This window comes from Callorhinus ursinus, unplaced genomic scaffold, assembly GCF_003265705.2.
Source record: "Callorhinus ursinus isolate GAN/ISIS: 27379988/994484 unplaced genomic scaffold, GSC_fseal_2.0 scaffold4, whole genome shotgun sequence".
Taxonomy (NCBI): Eukaryota; Metazoa; Chordata; class Mammalia; order Carnivora; family Otariidae; genus Callorhinus; species Callorhinus ursinus.
Window position 1 is genome coordinate 84,196,077 of NW_027397066.1, and position 25,607 is coordinate 84,221,683.

A 25,607-nucleotide genomic window follows, 5' to 3' on the forward strand; every position below is an offset into this window, starting at 1 on the left:
TCCAGTTTTAAGCTTCCCAGAAAGGCGACTCTCCCCAGTCTACCCCTGATTCTCATCCAATACTCTTGGATGGTGCTGATAAACAGTTTGGTCAGAGAAACCCGATCGAGACTCCAATTTACCGCAAGAGGGGACTCGGCACACTAATCAAAGCACACGGGGAATGGACTCCTTTGGATTTGCATTCACAGCTAGTTTAAGAGCCTCACCCAGCAAAGAGGCTTTTTTACTGTATGGCCTTGACTCACTTTTGTCCCCAAATTCTTGTGTACATTATTAACTGAATTTCTTTTCAAACCACCACCAGTGAACACCAAAGATTCATTATTACTCCTTGATTTTCAAAAAATATATCAAAATAGAATAATTCAAACTGCAGGCACCATGCCAGTCATCTCCCTGTTGCCAACGGAACTGATGCAACTGATAACCCCTCCTACGTGGATTTCTGACTCCACCACGTTTCCAAGAGATAAATAGGGCAAAAATAAAGATGACCTTATGGGCCTAGAGGGGAATCCGGGAAAAGGACATTTTAACACTCAGCTGGGCCAGCCTTCCACTTGGCTGAATTCTTCCGAGGAAGAGCAGCTTACGTAAGTGTTTCTTTTGCCTGGAAAGTCCTCCTAATCAAATTCAAAATTTTGAGACACATGGCTGAGACCTTCATGCATGAATCTACCCCCTTCATTAGCCAGCTTTTGTGACTCTGCACGGCCCGGAACTCGAAAAAGGCTGCCGCGAAGGCCGCCGGAGCGCCCCGGAAGGTGGGCGGGGCGGCCGCAGTTCACAGGCTGCGGGAGGAGCCCCTCCACTGCGCTCGGGTCTACCCGGATTAATCTGACCCCTCAGGCTCCGTGCTTTCTCAGTGCATCTCCGCACCGGAGTTGCTTTCTCTCACAGACACAAAGAATGCTGCAACACTTACCTAGAGAAGCCCAGGAAGGAGCCTGCCAGATGTCATTCAGCTGCCAATAAAGTGCACCCATGGTGTAGCCTTGCCCATCCACTATCTCGCTGCGACTGCGGCGGTAGAATTCAGTCTCTATTTTGACACACTGAGCCTGCATCACCTGATTTGGGGGAAAACATCGAAGCACACGTGTTATTGTTTGACCTAAGTGTCTAGATCTGAGAAAACTGCAGGCTTGAGGGTGTTTTTTTAAATCAGGTTGGATAAATTAGGGAATCTGTTTAGCATTATGTCTACCATTATTATACCAGATCTGTAACTAGCCCCTCAGTATGTCAGAAGGGTTGTCTATAACAGCTGATTTATTTGGGAGTCTTAGTGTTTCGTTTATTGTAACAATGGGTGATTGAGGAAATAGGATGGTATGATAGGTTCCTTGCTAATGATAGTGTAGGCAATGATGGAAAGCAGACTATTATTATTCCAGAGTAAATGGTATATGTAGTCAAACACTAAATTTTCTTGCAGTGATGGGTTTTGCAAATATATTCATAGCTACTGAAGAAAAAAGTCTTATTAGTTTAGATTAGAAAAAAATTCTACAGGAAAAATAACATTATTATGACTCTTATACTGTCCAATCCCTAACCCCTTTTCTCTTTTTTCAAGATTTTATTTATTCATTTGAGAGAGACAGAGAGAGAGAGCATGAGCCCAGGGAGAGAGGCAGAGGCAGAGGGAGAAGCAGATTCCCTGCTGAGCTGGGTGCCAGACGTGGGGCTCCAACCTAAAACCCCAGGATTACAACCTGAGCTGAAGGCAGATGCTTAACCATCTGAGCCACCCAGGTGCCCCCCCCAACCCCTTTTTTCTACTCAAGCAATTGTTCTTATATCATGACTTCTGATAATGAAAAATTTCTTATGAATGTAATTCCTTCATTATAGCAGAACAGATGGTAAATTGCAGCAATGAGACAAGTGAATTTAGTTCCTATTGAAGAGGCACTAAAGAATTTCATGCAGGACTCTTAATTATTGGCAACATCACTGAAAAATCACTCTTTCATTGCTGCTGTTATCACGTACTTTTTAAAAAGATCTTATTTATTTTATTTTAGAGAGCACAAGCCAGGGGGAGAAGAAGAGAGGGAGAGAGAGTCCTAAGCAGACTCCTCACTGAGCGCGGAGCCCGATGCGGGGCTCGATCCCACCACTCTGAGATCACGACCTGAGCTGAAACCAAGAGTGGGAGGCCCAACCAACCGCACCACCCAGGCACCCCTGTTATCCCATGCTTTTAACTTAGAGTGGTAGTAGGACAAGCTCATGAGTGAGAGGTTCTTAGGCTCATTTGGAGAGGTCACCAAGGAGAAGCTGCAGAGACGGTCAGAGCTGCAAGGACTCCTCATTAGAGTGGGGCCTGGATTCTCACAGAGGAGGGAAAAGAAGGATGCAGAGAAGGTCTCTTGAAGACTAAGCCCAGATGCTTTCCTAAAAGCTGGAAGAGCTCAAATAAAGGTAGAACCTTTAAATAGGGTTAGGCTGGCTAACAGGTTGAAGGTATGACTTACATGAGGTGGGGCCACAAAATTCCAGAAGGGTGAAGCAAGAAGAAATCATGGTATTCACTAAAGATTTAGTAAGCCCCTACAGTATGTGTTACATGCTGGTAATGGTCCGACCCTCTCCCAGCAAAAAAATACACGAGCCCATCCTCATGGAGCTTATTGGCTTGTGCAGAACACAGGACTTAATCAAAGAGTCACGCAAATAAATGTAAACTTTACACAGTAGTAAGTGCTAAGATGGAGGCGTGAGCAATTTTCCGAGTGTAGACAGTAGGGGACATAGGCCTAGCCGAGGAATGATGATAGTCTCAAAGAAGAGGAAAGAGAAAAAGAGAGAGGGGCAGAAGCTGGCAGCCGGAGAGGACCTGTGTGTTGAGCGGAGAATTCACAGGTGAAGGACTAAAAGGCACAGAGAGCCAGGAACAATGGAAGGGAGGCCAGTGAGATGCAGGGGCCAGACCTGGGAAGGTTTTGGTGAGAGGCTACTGGAAGTCACAGAAAGCTTTTAAGCTCAGTGGGTGAAGGGACCAGATTTGCATTCCAAAAGAAGATGCTGCTGACCAAAAGAAGAAACGGAGGCACCGGGGTGGGGGTGGTGTGTACAGTGCGTTCAGGGCGACCATTCAGAAAGCTATGAAAACCATCCCAGCAAGAGATGATATCAGCCGTGAGCAGATAAAGAAATGTCCTTATTCAGGAACCAGACCACTGGGACCACAGCAATGAGGGCAGTGAATACACTCTGAAGAAAGACTCTCACAGACGAAGTGGAAATGGTGCCAACTGAAAATGACCACAGGATACAATCTGCATGTATTTAGTCCAACACTAAGTCAGAGGGAATGAAATAGAAAAACAGACCTATGAAATTTGATCTGTCAGTCAAGCCAATCTGCAATTATACTCAGAAATCTCTAGCCAAGTTCCTTGTAAAAATACTAATCTTATCTGAACTAAAAAAAAAAAAAAAAAGAGAGAGAGAGAGAGAGAGAGAGATTTATCTACTTCTAGGCCTGCATAGGTAGGCACAGAGAAATTAAGTCCCTTTGTAAGCATTCATGTATGTTGAGTTATGGTACAAAATCAGTGCTGTGGAGCAACTTCTAGAAAATTCAGTGAAGATGAAGCAGCCCACAAGTGGAAATCTCAGTAGAAACAGATTCTAGGGCAGCATCATCCATGCCCACTAGAGATCTTTACCTTACATCAGCATGGAAAGTAACCTTTATAGTTGTTAGAAAGATTTGATCTCTGAACTCATTTATATCACCCTGAGCCTCCATATAATAGCCCCACCAACCAACCTAAATTTCGCCTATGTGCACAAAATCAAGCCAGCCACAGTCTCTGCCTCCACAGGACACACACCCAAGACCCTAAACAAGAGGAAATCTCAGTTCTCATCCAGAGAGTCCTGAAAAACAGCCATTGCTTTATAGACTGTGTGTGGAGTGATCATGAGAGGAGAAGCTGAGGAAGTCCTCACCAGATTGGTGAGTAACAATAGGAGGAGAGAGGTTCTAGTCACCAGACATTCTAGAAACTGCTGGTCCAGCCAAGCACAGGCATCGAATGGCAACCACCACGGACAATCCACTTTTGGTGCCAGCCCACAATTCTGGAACTCCCAGTACCTGAAGTACCCCTGAGGTCTGGGCAATTCCTGGTATACCAAAGAAGCCAAAGAACCTGCAACATTCTGTTATTACCCCAGAGACTTAGTTCAGTGTCAACTCATGGGTGGTATGGAAGGAGGGGTGTCATTTATGAAGTTTGGGACTGGAATCACTTTCCTTGGATCCACATTTATAAAGTAGGGTAAGTAGGAAAAAAGTAAAAACAGAATTCTGAGGTGGGAACAAAATATCAGTGTATACCACAGTAGGAAATTAAGTTATCTCTTTCAGGCAAAAATGAAAACTTCTAGGACAAAGCCATGCTTGTGCTTAGCTGGATCTAATCCAGAGGACAACCAGATATTTTACTGATGGCCTTGGTAGAGGTGACCTACATTTTCTTTTTATTCATGTAAGCTTCTTTTCAGGAAAAAAAAAAGATCTCATGAGCATCTAATTATTTACATTGCTCCAAATTCTTTTCCAGTCTTTGTGAACACATATTGTAGCATATACATTTAGTGTTCTAGTCTCACTTAGGTTTCACATATGTACATTTCCATGCCCTAGAACTTGCTAGGATCTCTGTGCTTTAAATGGTTATACAGTTATACCACAGTGTGATTCATCATTCTCCAATTATTAGGCATTTGAATGGTTTCCAGTTTTTTCTTTCAATGCAAGAGCTAAGAACATTTTATGATCGTGTGTTGCTTCTTTTGGCAATAATAGATGACAATGTTAAACTCTTTGCTACATATTGCTATATTAGGTTCCAGTCAAGAGGCTGCTATAAACTGGTGGCCTCCAGACAGAACTTTGCCCCACACAGACTTTTTTTTATTATGTTACGTTAGTCACCATATAGTACATCATTAGTTTTTGATGTAGTGTTCCATGATTCATTGTTTGCATATAACACCCAGTGCTCCATGCAGTACGTGCCCTCCTTAATACCCATCACCAGGCTAACCCATCTCCCCACCCACCTCCCCTCTAAAAACCCTCAGTTTGTTTCTCAGAGTCCATAGTCTCTCTTGGTTCATCTCTCCCTCCAATTCCGCCCCCCCTTCATTTTTCCCTTCCTTCTCCTGACGTCCTCCATACTATTCCTCATGTTCCACAAATAAGTGAAACCATATGATAATTGACTCTCTCTGCTTGACTTCTTTCACTTAGCATAATCTCCTCCAGTCCCATCCATGTTGATGCAAAAGTCGGGTATTCAACCTTTCTGATGGCTGAGTAATATTCCATTGTATATATGGACCTCATCTTCTTTATCTATTCGTCTGTTTGAAAAATGCCATTGGTATTTTGATTGGGATGCCCCACACAGATTTTAACTGGCCCACAGAGGTGGGTGTTTTTTGGTTTTTTTTGAGGTTGGTGGTCTTTTTTTTTTGTTTCTTGTTTGGATATTGTTTAATGTCTTAAGTCCCAGCCTATATGTTCCATTTTGTCACAATTCCCAATAATCATACTCCTATCCATTTAAATTACCTTCCTAGCCCCCAGAAACATTTGAGTTTTCAGTCTCTATTTTAATTTTCAGAACTACTTGCAAGATATCTTTATTTTTGTATATCTGTTCTAACAATCTTCTCGCTGTAATTTATCTTTTCTGGTTTAATAGATAAATATTAATAATCTTATAGAATTTTTAAACTTAAAAATTTTTTTTACATACATGCAGAATTCCTACCCCTTGCTAGCAATGAAAGGAAAAGGACACTAGGCAAGCCCTAACTAGTGGTCTATCATAGCTGAACTTAGTGTGAAGGAGGATAATCAAGGCTCTTGAGTGCTCTGGTCTCTAGCATAGTGCAGTACACTCCACAGACAGATGGTGCCGTGTGCCAGCATCATGGATCTGGGTTTACCCGAACCAGTAGGTGCCAGCTAGGGCTAATGAAGGACGCCTTTGTTCATAAAAATGCAGAAGGCCACTGCCCACTATCCTTCCTAAAGGGTTGTTGTACAATCCCACTTCCCTGGAAAATGTCTGGAACTGCCTCTTTCCCTTTAAAAATTGTACCTGTATTTATACACTCATGAATCCTTCCCTAAAGAGGACAATCTTTACATATAAGAAGGATAAATGCTTAGTCATTTCCTAGGCTACTCAGTCCCACTGTTAGCAGACAAATCTTATTTTAGTTTCAAAAAAGTCTATTTTCAGCAGCTTGCTTGATTACACTTATGAAATCAGTCTCCTTGGAGAAACAGATGGTAGGGTAAAAAGAAATTGGACCAGGATACTAAGACCTAGGTTCCAGCTTTGCCACTGTGATGGAGATTGCTAGCTGTTTACAAAAACCCATTTCCCCTGTCCTCCAGAGTCACAGAGCTATAGGTGGGCTCCATCCTCCAGAATCACACCCCTTACCCTTGGAACTAGGAGTAGCCATGTGACTAAGCCCTCCTGACAGAATGTAATTTATATTCTTCATTTACTTAAAATTATCCTGACAAGAAGAATTTCCAATAAAGCCATGTTTCAATTGATATAATTCATACCATACAATTCACCCTTACAGCTTCCAGTTTGTTGGCTTTTAGTATTATCACAGGTGTGTACTCTCTCCACTACCTAATTCCAGAATGTTATCACCCCAAAAGGAAACACTGTACTTACTGTACTGGTTAAAAGCAGCTCCTCATTCTCCCTTCTCCTCTGCATCTGGAAACCACTCATGTACTTTCTGTCTCTGTGGATTTGCCTATTCTGGACATTTCATGTAAGTGGAACACATTTTGTTTATCCATTCATGAGTTGATAAACATTTGGATTGTTTTAACTTGTTGGCTATGAAAAATGCTATGAACATTTGTGCATGAGTTTTTGTGCAAACACATGTTTTCAATATTCTCAGATAGATATCTAAAAGTAGAATTTCGGGGTTCTATGGTAACTCTGTTTAACTTTTAGAGAAACTGACAACTTTTCTACAGCAGCTGCACCATTTTACCTTCCAACCGGCAACATACGAGGGTTCCAATTTCTCTACATCCTTACTGTGATGGTTGACTTTATGTGTGAACTTGACGGGGCTAAGGGATGCCCCAAATGGCTGGTAAAATTATTTCTGAATGTGTCTGTCAGGATGTTTCTGGTGATTGAGCAGACTAAGTAAAGAAGATCCAACCTCACCAATGTGGGCTAAGGATCATCCCATCAGTTGAGGGCCTGAATAGAATAAAATAGCAGAGGAGGGCAATTTCTCTCTCTCTTCTTGAGCTGGGACGCCCATCTTCTCCTGCCCTCAGACAATGCAGCTCCTGGTTCTCAGGCCTTTGGACTCCCGGACTTACACTGGTGGCCCCTCAGTTCTCAGGCCTTTAGAATCAAATTGTTTTAAACCACTGGTTCTTCTGGTTTTCCATCTTGCGGATGGCAGATTATAGGACTTCTCAGCCTCCATAACCATGTGAGCCAATTCCTATAATAAATCCCATATATATCTGTATAGATATCCTATTGGTTCTGTTTCTCTGGAGAACCCTGGCCAATACACTTACCAATACCTTTCTTTTCTTCTAGATATTCCAGTGGGTGTAGGTAGTATCTCTTTGTGGGTTTTGATCTGCATTTCCCTAGCAACTAATGATGTTAAAGGTATTTTCATGATACTTATTGGTCATTTTCTTTGGAGAAATGTTCATTCAAATCTTTTGGCTGTTTTTTAATTGGGGTTTCTTTTTCATTATTGAATTATAAGAGTTTTTAAATATATTATGGATATTAGATCCTTCTTACATATATGACTCAAAAATTATCCCCCGTTCTGTGGATTATCTCTTCACTTTTGTGATATATTGGCTTCTGATACACAAAATTTCTAATTTTGATGAAGTTCAATTTATCTATTTTTTCATTGGTTGCTCATGCTTTAGGTGTCATATCTAAGGAACTGTTGCCAAATCAAAATTCACAAAGATTTACTCCTATGTTTTCTTCTAAGAGTTTTATGACTTTAGGGGCACCTGGGCAGTGTTGAGCATCTGCCTTCAGCTCAGGTCATGATCCTAGGGTCCTGGGATCGAGCCCCACATCGGACTCCCTGCTCAGCGGGAAGCCTGCTTTTCCTTCTCCCACTTCCCCGGCTTGTGTTCCTGCTCTCGCTATCTCTCTGTCAAATAAATAAATACAATCTTTAAAAAAAAAAAGAGTTTTATGACTTAGCACTTCCACTTAGATCTTTGATTCATTTTAAGTTAATTCTTGTATGTGGTATGAGGCAGGGATCCAAATTCATTTTTTTACATGTGGATATCCATTTGTTCAAAACACTATTTTTTCTCCATTTTATTGTCTTCGCACCCTTGTAGAAAAATCAGTTGACCATAGACTTATGTGTTTATTTCTGGACTCCCAATTCTATTCAATCAATCTATATGTCTGGCCTTAGGTCAATACCACACTATCTTGATTACTGTAGCTTGTAGTTAAATTTTGAAAGTAGCATGTGTGACTCTTCCAAATTTGTTTTTTTCCAGATATTTTGACTATTCTGTGTACCCTGCACTTCCACATGAGTTTTAGGATCATTCTTCCCATTTCTCTGAAAATAGTAGTAGGAATTTTGATAGGGATTATGTTGAATCTGTGGATCACTTTGGGGAGTCCTGCCATCTTAACAATATTAAGTCTTCCGATCCATGTCTCCATTTCTTTAATTTCCCTCAATAATGTTTTGTAATTTTCACAGTGCAAGTCCTGCATCTCTTTGGTTAAAGATATTCCAAAATATTTTATTCTTTTGATACTGTTATAAATGTTATTATTTAGTTTCATTTTCAAATTGTTCATGCTTAGAATACAGCTGATATTTATATATAGTCATTATAATAATTAACTTATTAGCTCTCATAGGTTTTTTTAGGTGGATTTTTAAAGCTTTTCTATATATAAGATCATCTCTTCTGCAGACAGAGATAATGTTACTTCTTCCTTTCCAATTTGGATGCCTTTTATTTTATTTCCTTGCCTAACTGTTTTGACTAGAATCTCCAGCACAGTGTTGACTAGAAGTGGCAAGAGCAGGCAGCCTTGTCTTGTTCCTGATCTTAGGGAGAAAACGTTCTGGTTTTTTTTTTTCACTATTTAACATGATATTAGGTATAGGTTCTTCATAGGTGCTCTTATCAGGTTGAGGAAGTCCCTCCTTGTCCTGGCTTGTTGAAATTTTTTTCTTCATCTATTGAAATGATCGTGTAGTTATTTTTCCTTTATTCTATTCATACGGTGTATTACATTGATTGACTTTCATATGTTGAACCAATCTTACATTCTGGGATAAATCCCACTTGATTATAGTTTATAAACCTTTTTATATGCTGCTGGATTTGGACTGGTAGTATTTTGTTGAAGATTTCTTTCTGTCTATATTCATAGAAGATATTAGTCTCTGGTTTGCTTTTCTTATGTCTCTCTCTGGTTTTAGTATCAGAATAAAAATGATTTCACAGAATGAGTCAGGAAGTGTTTTCCCCCTCTCCTTTTTTGGGGGGAAGAATTTGTGTAAGATGGTGCTAATTCTTCTTTCAATATTTTTTAGAATTCAGTAGTGAAGCCATCTTTGTAGAGGACAATTCTTTGATTACTAACTCAATCTCTTTAGTTGTGATAGATTTACTTAGATTTTCTATTTCTTCTTGAGTCAGTTTTCATTATTTGTGTCTTTCTATGAATTTGCCATTTCATCTAGGTTAAATGACTTACTGTCATACAATTATTTACAGTATTCTCTAATCACCCTTTTTATTTATTTGAGGTCAACAGTAGTGCTCCCTCTTTCATTCCTGATTTAGTAATTGGAATCTTCTCTCTCTTTTTTTTTCTTGGCCAATCTAGCTACAGTTTTCTCAATTTTGTTGATCATTTCAAAGAACTAAATTTTTGGTTTTGTTGATTTTCTCTATTGTTCCAATAAGGCCTCTTTTAATGTGCCAACTTTCTGATGTCTGCTTTAAGTGCTGCAAACTGATGTTAAAATTCAACCAAACACCTCAGTAGTTATAGAATTTCCCTTATCTCAATTGTGAAAGGATATAATATTGTAGTTTAAAAGGCAGAAACTTGCTCCATTCATTGCCTGAAATCTTGGGAAAATACTTAACCTTTCTGAGCCTGTTTACTCAAATATAAAATGAAAACAGTAACATAGATGTCTGGAGATGTTGTTAGAATTACGTAAGAAGATATACAACACATCTCATGGCCCAGGGCCAGGCATTTGGTAGACACGCAAAGAACCCTGACTGTCTTCTTGACTGCTAAATTACATGTTGCATATATATATATTAGTATGTAATGTACTCTATTAATCACTCCTCTCTTTTACTGACCCCATCCATCTTAAAAGCTCAGCATAGCCTGGATCTTCTATCAAATCTCAGTGCTGCCTACCAAACAAATAATTGTTCCAAGGTAGCAAGTATCATCAACACCTGAGCTTACAACATAGTATTCCTTTTTTTGTTGTTGTTCTTGTGATCAAGTTACATGCAACATAGGAAGATAAAATGGACCCCTAAGGAATATGAATCTCTTAAGGACATCCCCAAGCATCTAGCCCTCATTACATGCTTAATAAATATGTGAAGAATAAATGAAGGCACTAGAGGGAGCTATAAGCTAAGGGGTTAGTAAAGATTGTCAACAGCCCAGCTTCCTCTCTTAAGTGGCTAGTAAGAGGCCATACTGGCAGAGTTAAATTGATCAAGTTTAGATATGTTCATATAGACAGTCCTCAAACTAAGCAGTGAGCCTGTGCAACATCACTTGAGAGAGTGTGCCTAGGTAAGCAGGCTATTTGGAATACAATATAACAGGATAAGGTAGGAAAATGAAAGGTGAGGCAAGATTATTTTGGAATATTAGAAGAATTAAAGAAGTAAAAACCGAGAACGATACTTTTGCTGTTGTAAGATAAGGAGAAGATAGGAAAAGATCTAAATGTGAAGAAACTTACTGCACAGCTTTCTCAGCCAAGATTTTTCTGAAAGTTGCAAAAAATTGCTCTATAGAACGTCTTAAGAAGTGGTACACAAGCAGACACTTCAGAATAGTATGACAACAATGAGAAAAAGAAGAGAGGGTGAAAGCAGGAACAGAAAAAATGGACCAAGGAAAGGTTTTTATTTCTAATGCACATGTCAAAGACGATTGTTCTAAAATCAAAGTAGCAAGGGGGAAAAGAATGTTTTACTCTAACATTTCCTGTCTATGTTTCAGTCAAGAAAATTCAACACTAAGAACAAAAAAAAAATCATAATTCTGATTGTTTTTTCATCTCAGATCCCATCTAGTAGTACATCAGAAAGTTCTAAGGTAGAACTAACACAATCCAATTCCAAGCCAATGCCTGATAAAACACCAGTGCTAAATTATCATATGAAAGCCATCACCAAAACCCAGTAACAAATAATTCCACTTATACACCCAGCTCCTAACTATGTACCGCTAATGCTAATGAGTTCAGAAAGAACAATTATTTTTGTCAGTTCTCTGAATGTGGTTTCGAGAAAATAGAATAAAGTAACAGTAATAAAATGAACAGCTGGGAGGAGGACAGCCAGCATGAAAAACAACAGCTGAAAAGGTTCCCGCATGTGCACACACACACACACACACACGAACAAGGATCATCCTATTTCATATATCAAAACTGAGACACTTTTATAGAATATTGTCTATGAAAAGCTAATAATGACGAACTTCAATACTTTAAAAGGGACAGATATCAACTTTATCTTTTAACTTGTGTTCTATGAGGTAAGTTCATAAATTACACATCAAAACTTCCCTAAGTGATAAGCTTATGGTTAAAACATTAAAATTTTCTTTATTAGCTTATCACCTTCTAAAAAGGAGTATTCTTTTGGCTTAGAGTTTTCTGCTTCAGCTTCCATCCAGATTTTTTTGTATATAGGAGAAAGCTGATGAGAGTAGGCATGAGTTTAGATTAAAATTGGTATATTTTTAGGTACTAAGATGCAAAAATTAAAATGTGATCATGTTTAACAAAAACTTCAAATCTATTTCAGATCAACTCATATGACTGGGATTAGGCTCCTGCCTTCTCTCTCTGAACTTGAAACAAGTATGGCAAAAACATCAGATAAATAAGCAGTGGCTTTAATATAGTCTTATGCATGCATGTAGTTCGCAGGTTCATGAAATAAAATTGGCAAATAGAGAGAGTAAATGGAAACATTAAGCAGAAAATATTACCTAAAATTCAGCTCAATAGTTTCTTACAAAGTTAAACATAAATTTCCATATAACTCAGCAATTTCACGCATGTATTTCAACTCAGAGGAAATGAAGATGTGTGCACAAAGATTTGTATGCTAATATTCATAGCAGTATTATTCATAATAGTCAAAAATTGGTAATAATCCAAATGTGCATCAAGAGATGAATGGATATATAAAATATGGTATATCCATTACAACAGAATACTATTTAGCAAGAAAGAGGAATGAAGTACAGGTGTATGCTACAACATGGAAGAACTTCAAAAACATTATGCTAGGTGAAAGAAGCCAGATGCAAAACATCACACACTGTATGAGTCCAGTTACATGAAATGTTGAGAAAAGTAAAATCTATACAGACAGAAAGCAGATTAATGTTTACCTGGGGCTGAAGGTGAGAAAGGAGAGTAACTGCAAATAGGCACAAGGATCTTTTGGGGATGTCAGAAATGTTCTAAAATTGGATTATGGTCACGGCTGCATGACTCAATAAATATTCTAAGAATCACTTAATTATACACTTAAAATGAGTGAATTTTATGGTATGTCAATTATCTCTCAATAGAGCTGTTTAAAAAATAATCCAGGAGCGCCTGGGTGGCTCAGATGGTTAAGCATCTGCCTTCGGCTCAGGTCATGATCTCTGAGTCCTGGGATCAAGCCCCATGTCGAGCTCCCTGCTCAGCGGGGAGCCTGCTTCTCCCTCTCCCTCTGCCTCTCCCCTCGCTTGCACTCTCTCCGTCCCTCTCTCTCTCAAATGAATAAATAAAATCTCTAAAAAAAATTCAGTAAGGTGCATAAATTAACATGCAGATATCTTAATTGTATGCTTCAGTGAATTTTATCATGTGTATACACCCATGTAACCAGCACCCAGATCAAGATATAAAGCTTTTTTAGCACTCCACAGAGTTTCCTGATATGCATTTCTAACCATAATTCACTATCCCCTCCACAAGAGTGGTTACCACCAATTTGCTCTCCATCATCTTGACTCATTTTGTCTATAACTAAAACTTGAATGTTTCTTTTGCTCAACATAATGTTTGTGAGAGTCATCCAAGTTAATGCTGATATCAGCAGTTCATTCTTTTGTATTGCTATGGAATATTCCATTACATACCATAGTTTATAAATTCTTCTGTTAAAGAACATCTAGGCTGTTTCCAGTTTGGGGCTATTATGAATAAAGCTGGTATGAACATTATTTTAGATGTCTGTTGGCAGACATATGCACTCATTTTTCTTGGGTACATAGCTTGTAGTAGAAATGCTGATTCAGAGAGGAAGCAAATGTTTAGCTTGGATAGAAACTGCCACAAAATTTTCCAAAGTGATTAAACAAATTTCTATTCCTACTAACAATGTCTACAAGTTCCAGCTGTCGCACATCCTCACCAACAGTTGGCATTGTCAATCTATTTAATTTTAGCCATTGTGCTAAAATGACATTGTGTACCTTGTAATGTAGGGGTACCTAGCATGATTTTAATTTGCATTTCCTTGACTGAGAATGAAACTGAACACATTTTCACATATTTACTGAACACTGGATATCTTCTTTGGTGAAGTGCCTGTTCAAGGTTTTTGTCCATTTTTTAATAGGTTATATCCTTTTCTTATTACCTCATATAGAAGTTCTTTATTTTGAATACAAATCTTTTTACCAGATATATGTATTACAGATACCATTGCCCAATCTGTGGCTTATCTTTTCTCTCTCTTACTGGGGTCTTAGTTTACAAAAGTCCATAATTTTAATGAAGTCCAATTTATCATTATTTTCTTTTATAGTTAATGCTTTTTATGTCCTGTTTAAGAAATCTTTGCCAAGGTTATGAAAATGAGACCTTTCACAGTTGATTCCTTGATCACTGATCAAATTAATTTTTGTATATGGAGTCAAAGTTCATTTATTTTCCTACAAAGATACCCACTTGATACTGTACTGTCTTATTGGTAAAACTATCCTTTCCCACTGGATGACAGTGGCATCATGGCCATCAATCAAGTGATTATATTATACGTAAGTCTGTTTCTGGACTCTACTGTGTTCCATTATTCCATTTTATTCTTGGGGAAAGCTATTTTCTTAATTACTGACACTTTATAGTGATCGTGAGCTAGGGAATATTTTAATGCACAATTTGTTGTAGAACATTGTGAGCTGTTTGTTCTTTGTAAGAGAGACAAATGCCAAAAATTAACTATTTCAAGTATTACATGTCATCATTTATCTGTTTCGAAGAAGATAAACTCCTCAATCAATGAAATAAAAACCTGAATATTTCTTCACCACATGAGGCTTACAAAATCTACATGTTCCCCTATGTTAACTTGAAGGAACCAGTTGAACTCCAGAATGAAAATGCCTTACCTGAGTAAGGTAAATAGTATCTTTGAAAGTCTGTAATGGATCTGTGCTTTCCGGGAGTTTGAAATGAAATCCAATCTGAAGCAGCATTTCATTATTACCATCTGCATGATGTTGTCGATGAAGTGAAAATTTGCTGTTGTAAGACCAGTCCTCTTCAGATGAAACCTTTCGAGTAAAGAATAAGAGGCACAAATGGGGAAGTTAGGAGTTCCACACACTTCTGACAAACTCAAAAAGTACTCTGCATACGGAAAAGAGCTCAGGGTTTGTGCTGTGACTCTAATTTCACAGATGGTAGATGTTTTTGCCATTATACTTGTTACTGGTGAAAGAGTAGCCCTGTGCAAAGTTGAATCACAAAACCAGGATTTGGCACCTATAACTTCCCTTACTCAAACCTGGAAAGTTACACTTTGGCATTTCTATCAAAAGCCTTATCTTATCAAAACATTATTCCTGTTTTTAGAACATTCATGTGCTTATTTTTAAATGTCATTTATATGTCATTTACTTTTATTCAAGTAAATAAATTGTCACAAAAGAAAAATGGCCTGAAATCAGCATTCTGTTAAAACCGTCAATTCTTTAACAGGAATAAAATATGACTATTAAGACAGTAAATGCTTAGCACTTGCTCATTTGTTTCTCAATTACTACTAAATATATTTGACATATACAGATGTTTAATTTTGATATAGTTGAAGACACAAATCAAACAATGATACTCTTTTCCCCTAACAGTAAATCTTTTTTTAAAGCCAGGTGCAATTTATGTGATCTTTCTGTCATCTCTTTGAGAAGCTATCATCAGGTCAAAGTGAAAAAACAAGAACAAATACCACACATATGTTAGTAGTATACCTTTTACAGAAAAATAGACAATGATTCTGGCTTCTAGGCCTATGATTTAATGCCCTGTTAGCATTTGAGAAAGATATAAGACAACTGCTGTCTACACCTGAAAACATCAGTTTAATCCAGGTTATGCAAAGACTTTGTGAAACAGTCTACCCCACCCTAAAAAATCCCTGAAAATTAAAAATATTAATCCCTGTTCATAAAATATGACTTATAATTCCCTATAATCATGCAATGTACAGACCAATCACCTTAAAAGGAAAAAATTATTCTTTAGGAAATTGTTTATACCAAAATGTAAGTAGTGTACATTACCCATGTTTGATGTGGAAGTTTTTCCAAATTATACGTATTTTCCAAAACTATTATCACCAGACAGTTTAGAGAACTAATTATTTCAGTTACTTATTTAAAAGAGGTATTAGTATTTACAGTCATCTTGTACACATTTGAGATGTACACATCTTTATCAACAGGCTTCCTTTCTTTCAATGCTTCTTCCTTTTTAAAGCCTGAAACACATCTTCAGGCTTCTCAGCCCTGATTGGTAATGATATGAATGTATCCCATAACTGGTAAACCTGATCTTCTGTTATGTGGAAAGCTTTCTAACTTCTGATAGCCATGGTTAGAGCATCTTCTAAATTTCAGCTGTAACAATGTTATCAGAAGGAATTGAAAGTGCCAGAGAAGGCTCTAATTGTTTTAAGACTATTACCTCACTTAATCTTCATGACAACTCTACAAGTTGGTATTATCACTCTATTTTAGAGATGAGGCACATCTCTAAAGGTTCAGAAGTTTCAGTAATTTGTCCAAGACCCTAAGCTAGTTGGCACAGTCTAGCTCCAGCCTCTAGTTCTTTAAACCTAGATGCCTCTGAAGAAAATAAAATTTTCACACAAATCCTATGGCTAGAATGGATTGTATTAATAATAAAAATAGCTTACATTTTATGGGTTGTAGTTATGTGTCAAGAACTGTGCTAAGTGCTTCAATGTGTAAATTAACTTAATCTTTACACATGATCACATGCACACATGCATACCTGCATGTACACACACACAGACACACACACACACTCTCTCTCTCTTTCTCTCTCTCTCCCTCTCCACCCCAGAGGTATTTTACTACTACTAAACCCAATTTACAGATGAGGACATTAAAATTCAAAAAGATTAAATAATTTGTCCAAGGCAATATAGCTACTGTACGGCAGTTCTAGTGTTAAAATCCAGATCTGTTTATTCCATAGCCCAAGCTTTTAATCACTGTGCAATACTGATAATGGACTATTGAAAATATGATTAATTTACAAAGAAGTAAAGCATCCCAAACTAGAGAGGGACATTTTAATATTTTTGTTAAGTACATGAAAAAAAAACTCTAACTAAAAACCTAAGTTTTATGTAAAGTTATTCTTCTGGTTTCTTTTATTTTCCGAATTACCTAATTCAAATCCTCAACTAAGCAATGTAGCTCAAAAAAGAGGTAATGGTTAAATCAAGGGTTCATAATGAACAGAACTTCACCTTTCCCTATTTTAAAACAGTGTTTAGTATCTTTGAACATCATCAGGCATTTCACAAAAACATGGCAACTGCATTATTGTCAGACGGTAAACAGAAATGCTAATAGATTTAAGAAAAAGGTTTAGCAGTTTATAACACTCACCCTCCCGAAATGTAGTGAAATGAAAATGGTTGAGCTTCTGGTGTTAGATAATAAGTTTGTATCCAGATATGCTACTTGGCTATCTGGGGATAATGATGGAACTCTCACTCTCGAGTACTTTGATTTCCTCCCAGACCTCGGTCAAAGGGTTGGGGGAGGGGGTAGATTATTGTTAAATGAAACAATGAGTCTCTGGTAAAGAGCACCTGCTCAGTAAATATTTTTGCTTCTTTCATTCCTTCCTTCCCATTCTAACACCTGTTTCCACCTGAGTCAGGATACTCAACTCCATCCTCCTTCATTTTGAAACAATAGTATTCCTAAAAAATCCACCCTATAATATGGGAGTAATAAAAAAAAAAAAAACAAGGGGTAGATCTAAGGTTATGACATTACTTATTAAAGTTAAAAATACAGGGGCGCCTGGGTGGCTCAGTGGTTAAGCATCTACCTTTGGCTCAGGTCATGATCCCATGGTCCTGGGATCAAGTCCCACATCAGGCTCCCTGCTGAGCAGGGAGTCTGCTTCTCCCTCTCCCTCTGCCCCTGCTCACGCTCTCTCAAATAAATAAATAAACAAAATCTTTTTAAAAATAAAGTTAAAAATACAATATAACTGCATTGTGTGGAAGCAAATATAATTGGGTTCAGGTGGTAAAATTGAGGAAGATTTTGAGATTGTCTTAAATTTTTTTTGTGGTTACTTTACACAAGTAATAGGGGAGGGAAACAAAAACTAAAGGTACATGATATTTTTTATAACTTTTTTTAAAGTTCTTATTTACTTATTTATCTTAAGAGAGAGCACACGTGCATGTATGAGCGGAGCAGGGGCAGAGGGAGACAGAGAGAGAATCTCAAGCAGACTCTGTGATGAGCGCAGAGCCCACGACCCTGAGATCATGACCTGAGCTGAAATCACACTTAACTGACTGAGCCACCCAGGGACCCCCAGGTACATGATTATTTCAACAGATGCAGAAAAAGACCATTTGACAAAATCCAACACCGTTTTATGATACAAACACTCAACCAACTAAGAATAAAAGGGAACGACCTCAACCCTGGTAAAAGGGATCTATGAAAAACGTACAGTTAACATCTTACTACACAGTAAAAGACTAAAAGCTTTCTCCCTAAGAAAAGCAATGACACAAAGATGTCTGTTCTTACCATTTCTATTCTGTGTTGTACTGGAGGTTCTAGCCAGGGCAATTAGCCAAGAAAAGTTAATAAAAGGCATCCATATTGAAAAGGAAGAAGTAGAACTAATTCTATCTGCAGATGACATACTCTTAAATATAGAAAAACATAAAGGATTCACAAAAACTATTAAAGCTAATAAATAAGTTCTGCAAGGTTGCAGAATATATGTTCAATCCTCAAAAATCAACTGTCTCTTTATATACTAGTAAGGAACAATGTGAAAATAAGTTAAGAAAATAATTCCATTTACAAAAAGAATAAAATACTTAGGAATAAATTTAACCAAAGAAGTATAAACTTTGTACAATGAAACTACAAAATAGTGAAAGAAGACATCACATGTTCATGGATAAGGGGACTTCATATTGTTAAGATGACAACACTTTGCAAACTAATCTACTGATTCAACACAATCCCTATCAAAATCCCAGTGGATTTTTTTGCAGAAACTGGCAAGGTGATCCTAAAATTGATATGTAAATGTAAGGTACCCAGAACAGTCAAAACAATCTTGAAAAGAAGAACAAAGTTGGTGGAGTCACCCTTCCTGCTTTCGAAACTCACTACACAAAGCCATAAGTAATGATGACAGTGCATACTGGCATAAAATAGACAGGCAGATCAATGGAAACAAACTGAGAATCCAGAAATAAACTTTAACATTTATGGTTAATTGATTTTGACAAAGGGGTCAAGAGAATCAATGGGGGAAAGAATACTGTTTTCTTTTTTTTATTTTAATTTTATTTTATTATGTTAGTCACCATACAGTACATCATTAGTTTTTGAAGAATAATGTTTTCAATAAATGATGTTTGGATAACTAGATATCCACATGCAAAAAGATGAACCTGGACATCTACTTCACACCATATAGAATAATTAACTCAAAACAGATCACAGATCTAAATGTAAGAGCTAAAACTAAAAGACAACACAAAAGTAAAATTTTGTGATCTTAGGTTAGAAAATGGTTTCTTAGATACAATACCAAAAGCACAAGAGATAAAAAAGAAGATTGATAAGGACTTCTTCAAAATTTAAAACTTTTGGGGCACCTGGGTGGCTCAGTCGGTTAAGTGTCTGCCTTTGGCTCAGGTCATGATCTCATGGTCCTAGGATCGAGCCCCATGTCAGGCTCCTTGCTTGGCAGGGAGCCTGCTTCTCCCTCTCCCACTGCCCCCTCCCTGCTGGTGCTCTCTCTCTCTAATAAATAAAAAAATCTTTAAAAAAATTTTAAAACTTTTGGGTGCCTGGGTGGCTCAGTTGGTTGGGTGACTGCCTTCAGCTCAGGTCATGATCCTGGAGTCCCAGGATCAAGCCCTGCATCAGGCTCCCTGCTCAGCAGGGAGTCTGCTTCTCCCTCTGACCCTCCCCCCTCTCATGCTCTCTCTCTCTATCATTCTCTCTCTCTCAAATAAATAAAATCTTAATAAAAAAAATTTTAAACTTTTGTGCTTTAAATGACACCATCAACTAAGTAAAAAGAAAACCTATAAATTAGGAGAAAATATTCGCAAATCATACATCTGATATATATATATACATAAAACTCTTTTCATAAAATTCTTTAATTTAAATTCAATTTAGTTAACATATAGTGTATTATTAGTTTCAGGGGTAGAATTTAGTGATTCATCAGTTGCATATGTATGAAGTCAGTGCTCATTACATCATATCCCCTCCTTAATGCCAATCACCAAGTTACCCCATCCTCCCCATCAACCTCCCCTCCAGCAACCCTCAGTTTGTTCCCTATAGTTAAGAGTCCCTTATATTTTGCCTCCCTCTCTGTTTTTATCTTATTTTATTTTTCCTCCCCTTCCCCTATGTTCATCTGTTTTGTTTCTTAAATTTCACATGAGTGAAATCATATGGTATTTGTCTTTCTCTGACTGACTTATTTCTCCTAGCCAAATATAGTCTAGTTCCACCCATGTCATTGCAAATGGCAAGATTTCATTCTTTTTGATGGCTGAGTAATATTTCATTGTACATATATACCACATCTTCTCTATACATCCATCTGTTAATGGACATCTGGGCTCTTTCCATATTTTGGTTATTGTGGACATTACTGCTATAAACACTGGCAAACACAATTCAATAACAAAAAGACAAATAACCTAATTAAAAAATAGGAAAAGGGTTTGAATAGACATTTCTCTTAGGAAAATATAAGAATGGCCAACAAGCACATGAAAAGAGGCTCAACATCATTAGCCATGAAGGAAACGCAAATTTCCTATAAATGCAAATTTCCAGGGAAATGTTAAAAAAAACAAAAAGGGAAAATTAGTGTTGACAAAGATGTAGAGAACTTGGAACCCTCATACCTTTCCTGGTGGGAATGTAAAATGGTGCAGTGATTGCAAACTATGGGAAACAGTTTGGCAGTTCCTTGGAATATTAAACATATAGTTATCATATGACCCAGCAATTCCACTTCTAAGTGTATACTTAATAGAAGTGAAAACATATGTTCACCAAAAAATGTATACAAATGTTCATAGCAGCATTATTCATAATAGCCAAAAAGTGGGAATAACACAATGTACATCAACTGATTAAAGGATAAACAAAATACAGGACATCCAAATGGTGGACTATTATTCAGCAATAAAAAAGAATGATAAACTATTACATGATACAACATGGATGAACCTTGAAAAGTTTATACTAAGTGAAAGAAGCCAGCCTAAAAAGATCACATATTTTATGATTCCAATACATGAAATGTGCAGAAAAGGCAAATATATAGACATACAAAGCAGATTACTGGTGCCTAAAGCTGGGGTGGGAGGAACTGAGAGAGTGGGGAGTAATTTGGGTATAGAGTTTCTTTGGGGTGATGAAAATGCTCTAAAATTAGGTCATGGTGATGGCTGCACAACTCTGTGAATATACTAAAAACCATTAAAGTGTATCTTTCAAATGGGTGGATTGTATGGTCACTGAATTATATCTCAATAAAGCTGTTTAAAAAAGAACACATAGTTCCAAACTCATTCTATGAGGCCAGCACTACCTTAATCCCCAAACCAGGCAAAGACCCCATCAAAAAGGAGAATTTCAGACCGATATCCCTGATGAATATGGATTCCAAAATCCTCAACAAAATCCTAGCTAATACGATCCAACAATACATTAAAAGGATCATCCACCACGACCAAGTGGGATTTATCCCCAGGATGCAAGGTGGTTCAACATTCACAAATCAATCAATGTGATAGGACACATTAATAAGAGGAGGGAGAAGAACTATATGGTCCTCTCAATTGATGCAGAAAAAGCATTTGACAAAATACAGCATCCTTTCCTGATTAAAACTCTTCAGAGTATAGGGATAGAGGGAACATTCCTGAAGTTCATAAAATCCATCTATGAAAAACCCACAGTGAATATCATCCTCAATGGGGAAAAGCTGAGAGCCTTTCCCTTAAGATCAGGAACACGTCAAGGATGCCCACTCTCGCCACTCTTGTTCAACATAGTGCTAGAAGTCCTAGCAATGGCAATCAGACAACAAAAAGAAATAAAAGGTATTCAAATTGGCAAAGAAGAAGTCAAACTCTCTCTTTTCGCAGATGACATGATACTTTATGTGGAAAACCCAAAAGACTCCACCCCCAAATTACTAGAACTCATACAGCAATTCAGTAATGTGGCAGGATACAAAATCAATGCACAGAAATCAGTTGCTTTCTTATACACTAACAATGCAACTGTAGAAAGAGAAATTAGAGAAACGATTCCATTTACAATAGCACCAAAAACCCTAAGATACCTCGGAATAAACCTAATCAAAGAGGTAAAAGATCTGTACTCTAGGAACTACAGAACATTCATGAAAGAAATTGAAGAAGACACAAAAAGATGGAAAAATATTCCATGCTCATGGATCAGAAGAATAAACATTGTTAAAATGTCTATGCTACCCAGAGCAATCTATACTTTCAATGCCATCCCAATCAAAATTCCAATGACATTTTTCAAAGTGCTGGAACAAACAATCCTAAAATTTGTATGGAATCAGAAAAGACTCCGAATCACCAAGGAAATGTTGAAAAAGAAAAACAAAACTGGGGGCATCACGGTGCCCGATTTCAAGCTATATTACAAAGCTGTGATCACCAAGACAGCATGGTACTGGCACAAAAACAGGCATATAGACCAATGGAACAGAATAGAGAGCCCAGATATGGACCCTCAACTCTATGGTCAAATAATCTTCGACAAAGCAGGAAAAAAAATGCAATGCAAAAAAGACAGTCTCTTCAATAAATCGTGCTGGGAAAATTGGACAACCACGTGCAGAAGGATGAAATTCGACCATTCTCTAACACCATACACAAAGATAAATTTAAAATGGATCAAAGACCTCAATGTGAGACAGGAATCCATCAAAATCCTAGAGGAGAACATAGGCAGTAACCTCTTTGACATCGGCCACAGCAACTTCTTTCAAGATACATCTCCGAAAGCTAGTGAAACAAAAGCAAAAATGAACTTTTCAGACTTCATCAAGATAAAAAGCTTCTGCACAGCAAAGGAAACAGTCAACAAAACAAGGAGGCAACCCACAGAATGGGAGAAGATATTTGCAAATGACACTACAGATAAAGGGCTGGTATCCAAGATTTATAAAGAACTTCTCAAACTCAACCCCCAAAAAACAAATAATCAAGTCAAAAAGTGGGCAGAAGACATGAAAAGAACTACTCTGAAGAAGACATACAAATGGCTAACAGACACATGAAAAAATGTTCATCATCATCAGCCATCAGGGAAATTCAAATGAAAACCACATCAAGATACCCCCTCATACCAGTTAGAATGGCAAAAATGGACAGGGCAAGAAACAACAAATGTTGGAGAGGTTGTGGAGAAAGGGGAACCCTCTTACACTGTTGGTGGGAATGCAAGTTGGTACAGCCACTTTGGAAAACAGTGTGGAGGTTCCTCAAAAAATTAAAAATAGAGCTACCCTATGACCCAACAATTGCACTACTGGGTATTGACCCCAAAGACACAGATGTAGTGAAAAGAAGGGCCATATGCACCCCACTGTTCATAGCAGCAATGTCCACAATAGCCAAACTGTGGAAAGAGCCAAGATGCCCTTCAACAGACAAATGGATAAAGAAGATGTGGTCCATATATACAATGGAATATGACTCAGCCATCAGAAAGGATGAATACCCAACTTTTACATCAACATGGATGGGACTGGAGGAGATTATGCTAAGTGAAAGAAGTGAAGCAGAGAAAGTCAATTATCATATGGTTTCACTTACTTGCGGAACATGAGGAATAGTATGGAGGACATCAGGAGAAGGAAGGGAAAACAAAGGGGGGGGAGTCGGAGGGAGAGATGAACCATGAGAGGCTATGGACTCTGAGAAACAAACAGGGTTTTAGAGGGGAAGGGGGAAGGGGGACTGGTTAGCCCGGTGATGGGTATTAAGGAGGGTACATGCTGCATGGAGCACTGGGTGTTATACGAAAACAATGGATCGTGGATCACCACATCAAAAACTAATGATGTATTGTATGGTGACTAACATAACATAATAAAATTTTAAAAATTTTTTAAATAAAATAAAATAAATAAATAAAAAAGAACACATACAATTCTGAAATTGAATCCATCTATGAACCTGAATCTGTAGGAACAAGGAAAGTGAAATGCCACTGTGAAAATCAAATACACCAACATAAAAGAAAAAAGGAGAAGGAAGGGGGGAGGAAATAGAAGAGGAAGGAGAGGAGGCAAAAGAAATAATATGACTGATAACATTAGATAAAACTTTACTCATCACATTCATTTCTCTTACTGTAGCAAACCATCCAGTTCTGAGTATCTGTAAATGATAAAACAGTTGTTGGATATACAGAAACTAGCAAGTGAGAATTACTTTCATGCATGATAAGAAGTCAGGCTTAAGCAACCACTGTTTCCCATTTAATTTTTAAATGTTAGGGAAGGAACATAATTAAAAGTAATATCAAAAAGTTATAATCCTCAAAATGATGACCGCAAGAAATTTAGCTCCCCAAACTTTAAAGAAAAAAGTTCTCTTCTATGATCTTCCTAAACTTTCATTTAAATAATAAGCACATTTTATTTGACTTTCTGAACCACTGTTGAGAAAGTGACATATGCCCATCGCCTACCATTCTGAATCATTGGGAAATCAAAAGTGGCTTACCTTTTCTAATGTACTGAAGGAAGGCCAGGACTGATATCCATATTCAGATACAAATCGAGCTTTTGGGAAAACTTTCCAATTCCAGCAATCACTGATATAATCATAAAAATGTACATCACCAAAATTATTGTCATATGGGTTGACAGAGAGCCAGCCTTCTTTAATAGATTCGGCCCCATTTGTAGGGCTGGATATGATAAAAGGACGAGTCTTGTCTTCCTGAGTCCAGAAATAAAATGATTTAAAAGATACTTTCAGCTGGTAAAGTACATATCATTTACTTTTTTATTAAGTTTTTGTTTTAATTCCAATATAGTTAACATACAGTGTTAAATTAGTTTCAGATGTACAAGATAGTGATTCAGCACTTCCATACATCACCCGGTGCTCAAGACAAGTGTCCTCCTTAATCCCCATCACCTAATTCACCCACCTCCCTCTGGTAATCATCAGCTTGTTCTCTATAGTTAAGAGTCTGTTTCTTGGTTTCTCTTTCTCTTTTTTTCTTTTTTTCCTTTGCTCATTTTTTTGTTTCTTAAATTCCACATATGAGTGAGATGATATGGTATTTGTCTTTCTCTGACTGACTTATTTCACTTAGCATTACACTCTCTAGCTCCATTCATACTGGCGCAAATGGCAAGATTCCATTCTTTTTTATGGCTGAGTAATATTCCATTATATATACCATATATACCACACACACACACACACACACACACACACACACCACATCATCTTTACCCACCACAATACCATTTACCCATCTATCAATGGACCTTTAGGCTGCTTCCATAATTTGGCTATTGTAAATAATGCTGCTATAAACATAGGGGAGCGTGTTATCCCTTTGAATCAGTGTTTTTTGTATTTTGGGGGTGCATACCCAGTAGTATGATTACTGGATAGTAGGGTA

The 25,607-nt window shown here is 37.5% G+C and overlaps 1 protein-coding gene across 3 annotated transcripts in view; it reads right to left on the reverse strand.

The window, feature by feature from the left end:
• MANBA (mannosidase beta) overlaps positions 1-25,607 on the reverse strand; it is a 115,160-nt gene that overhangs the window by 8,097 nt on the left and 81,456 nt on the right. For 2 of the 3 annotated variants that reach the window (XM_025873519.2, XM_025873518.2), the window contains 3 exons: positions 24,692-24,910; positions 14,742-14,906; positions 929-1,073 (listed from right to left, as the gene is read on the reverse strand). In XM_025873519.2, the coding sequence (XP_025729304.1) occupies positions 929-1,073; positions 14,742-14,906; positions 24,692-24,910 (529 nt within the window). The remainder of the gene's footprint in view (positions 1-928; positions 1,074-14,741; positions 14,907-24,691; positions 24,911-25,607) is intronic. The other variant, XM_025873520.2, reaches the window with a different exon arrangement.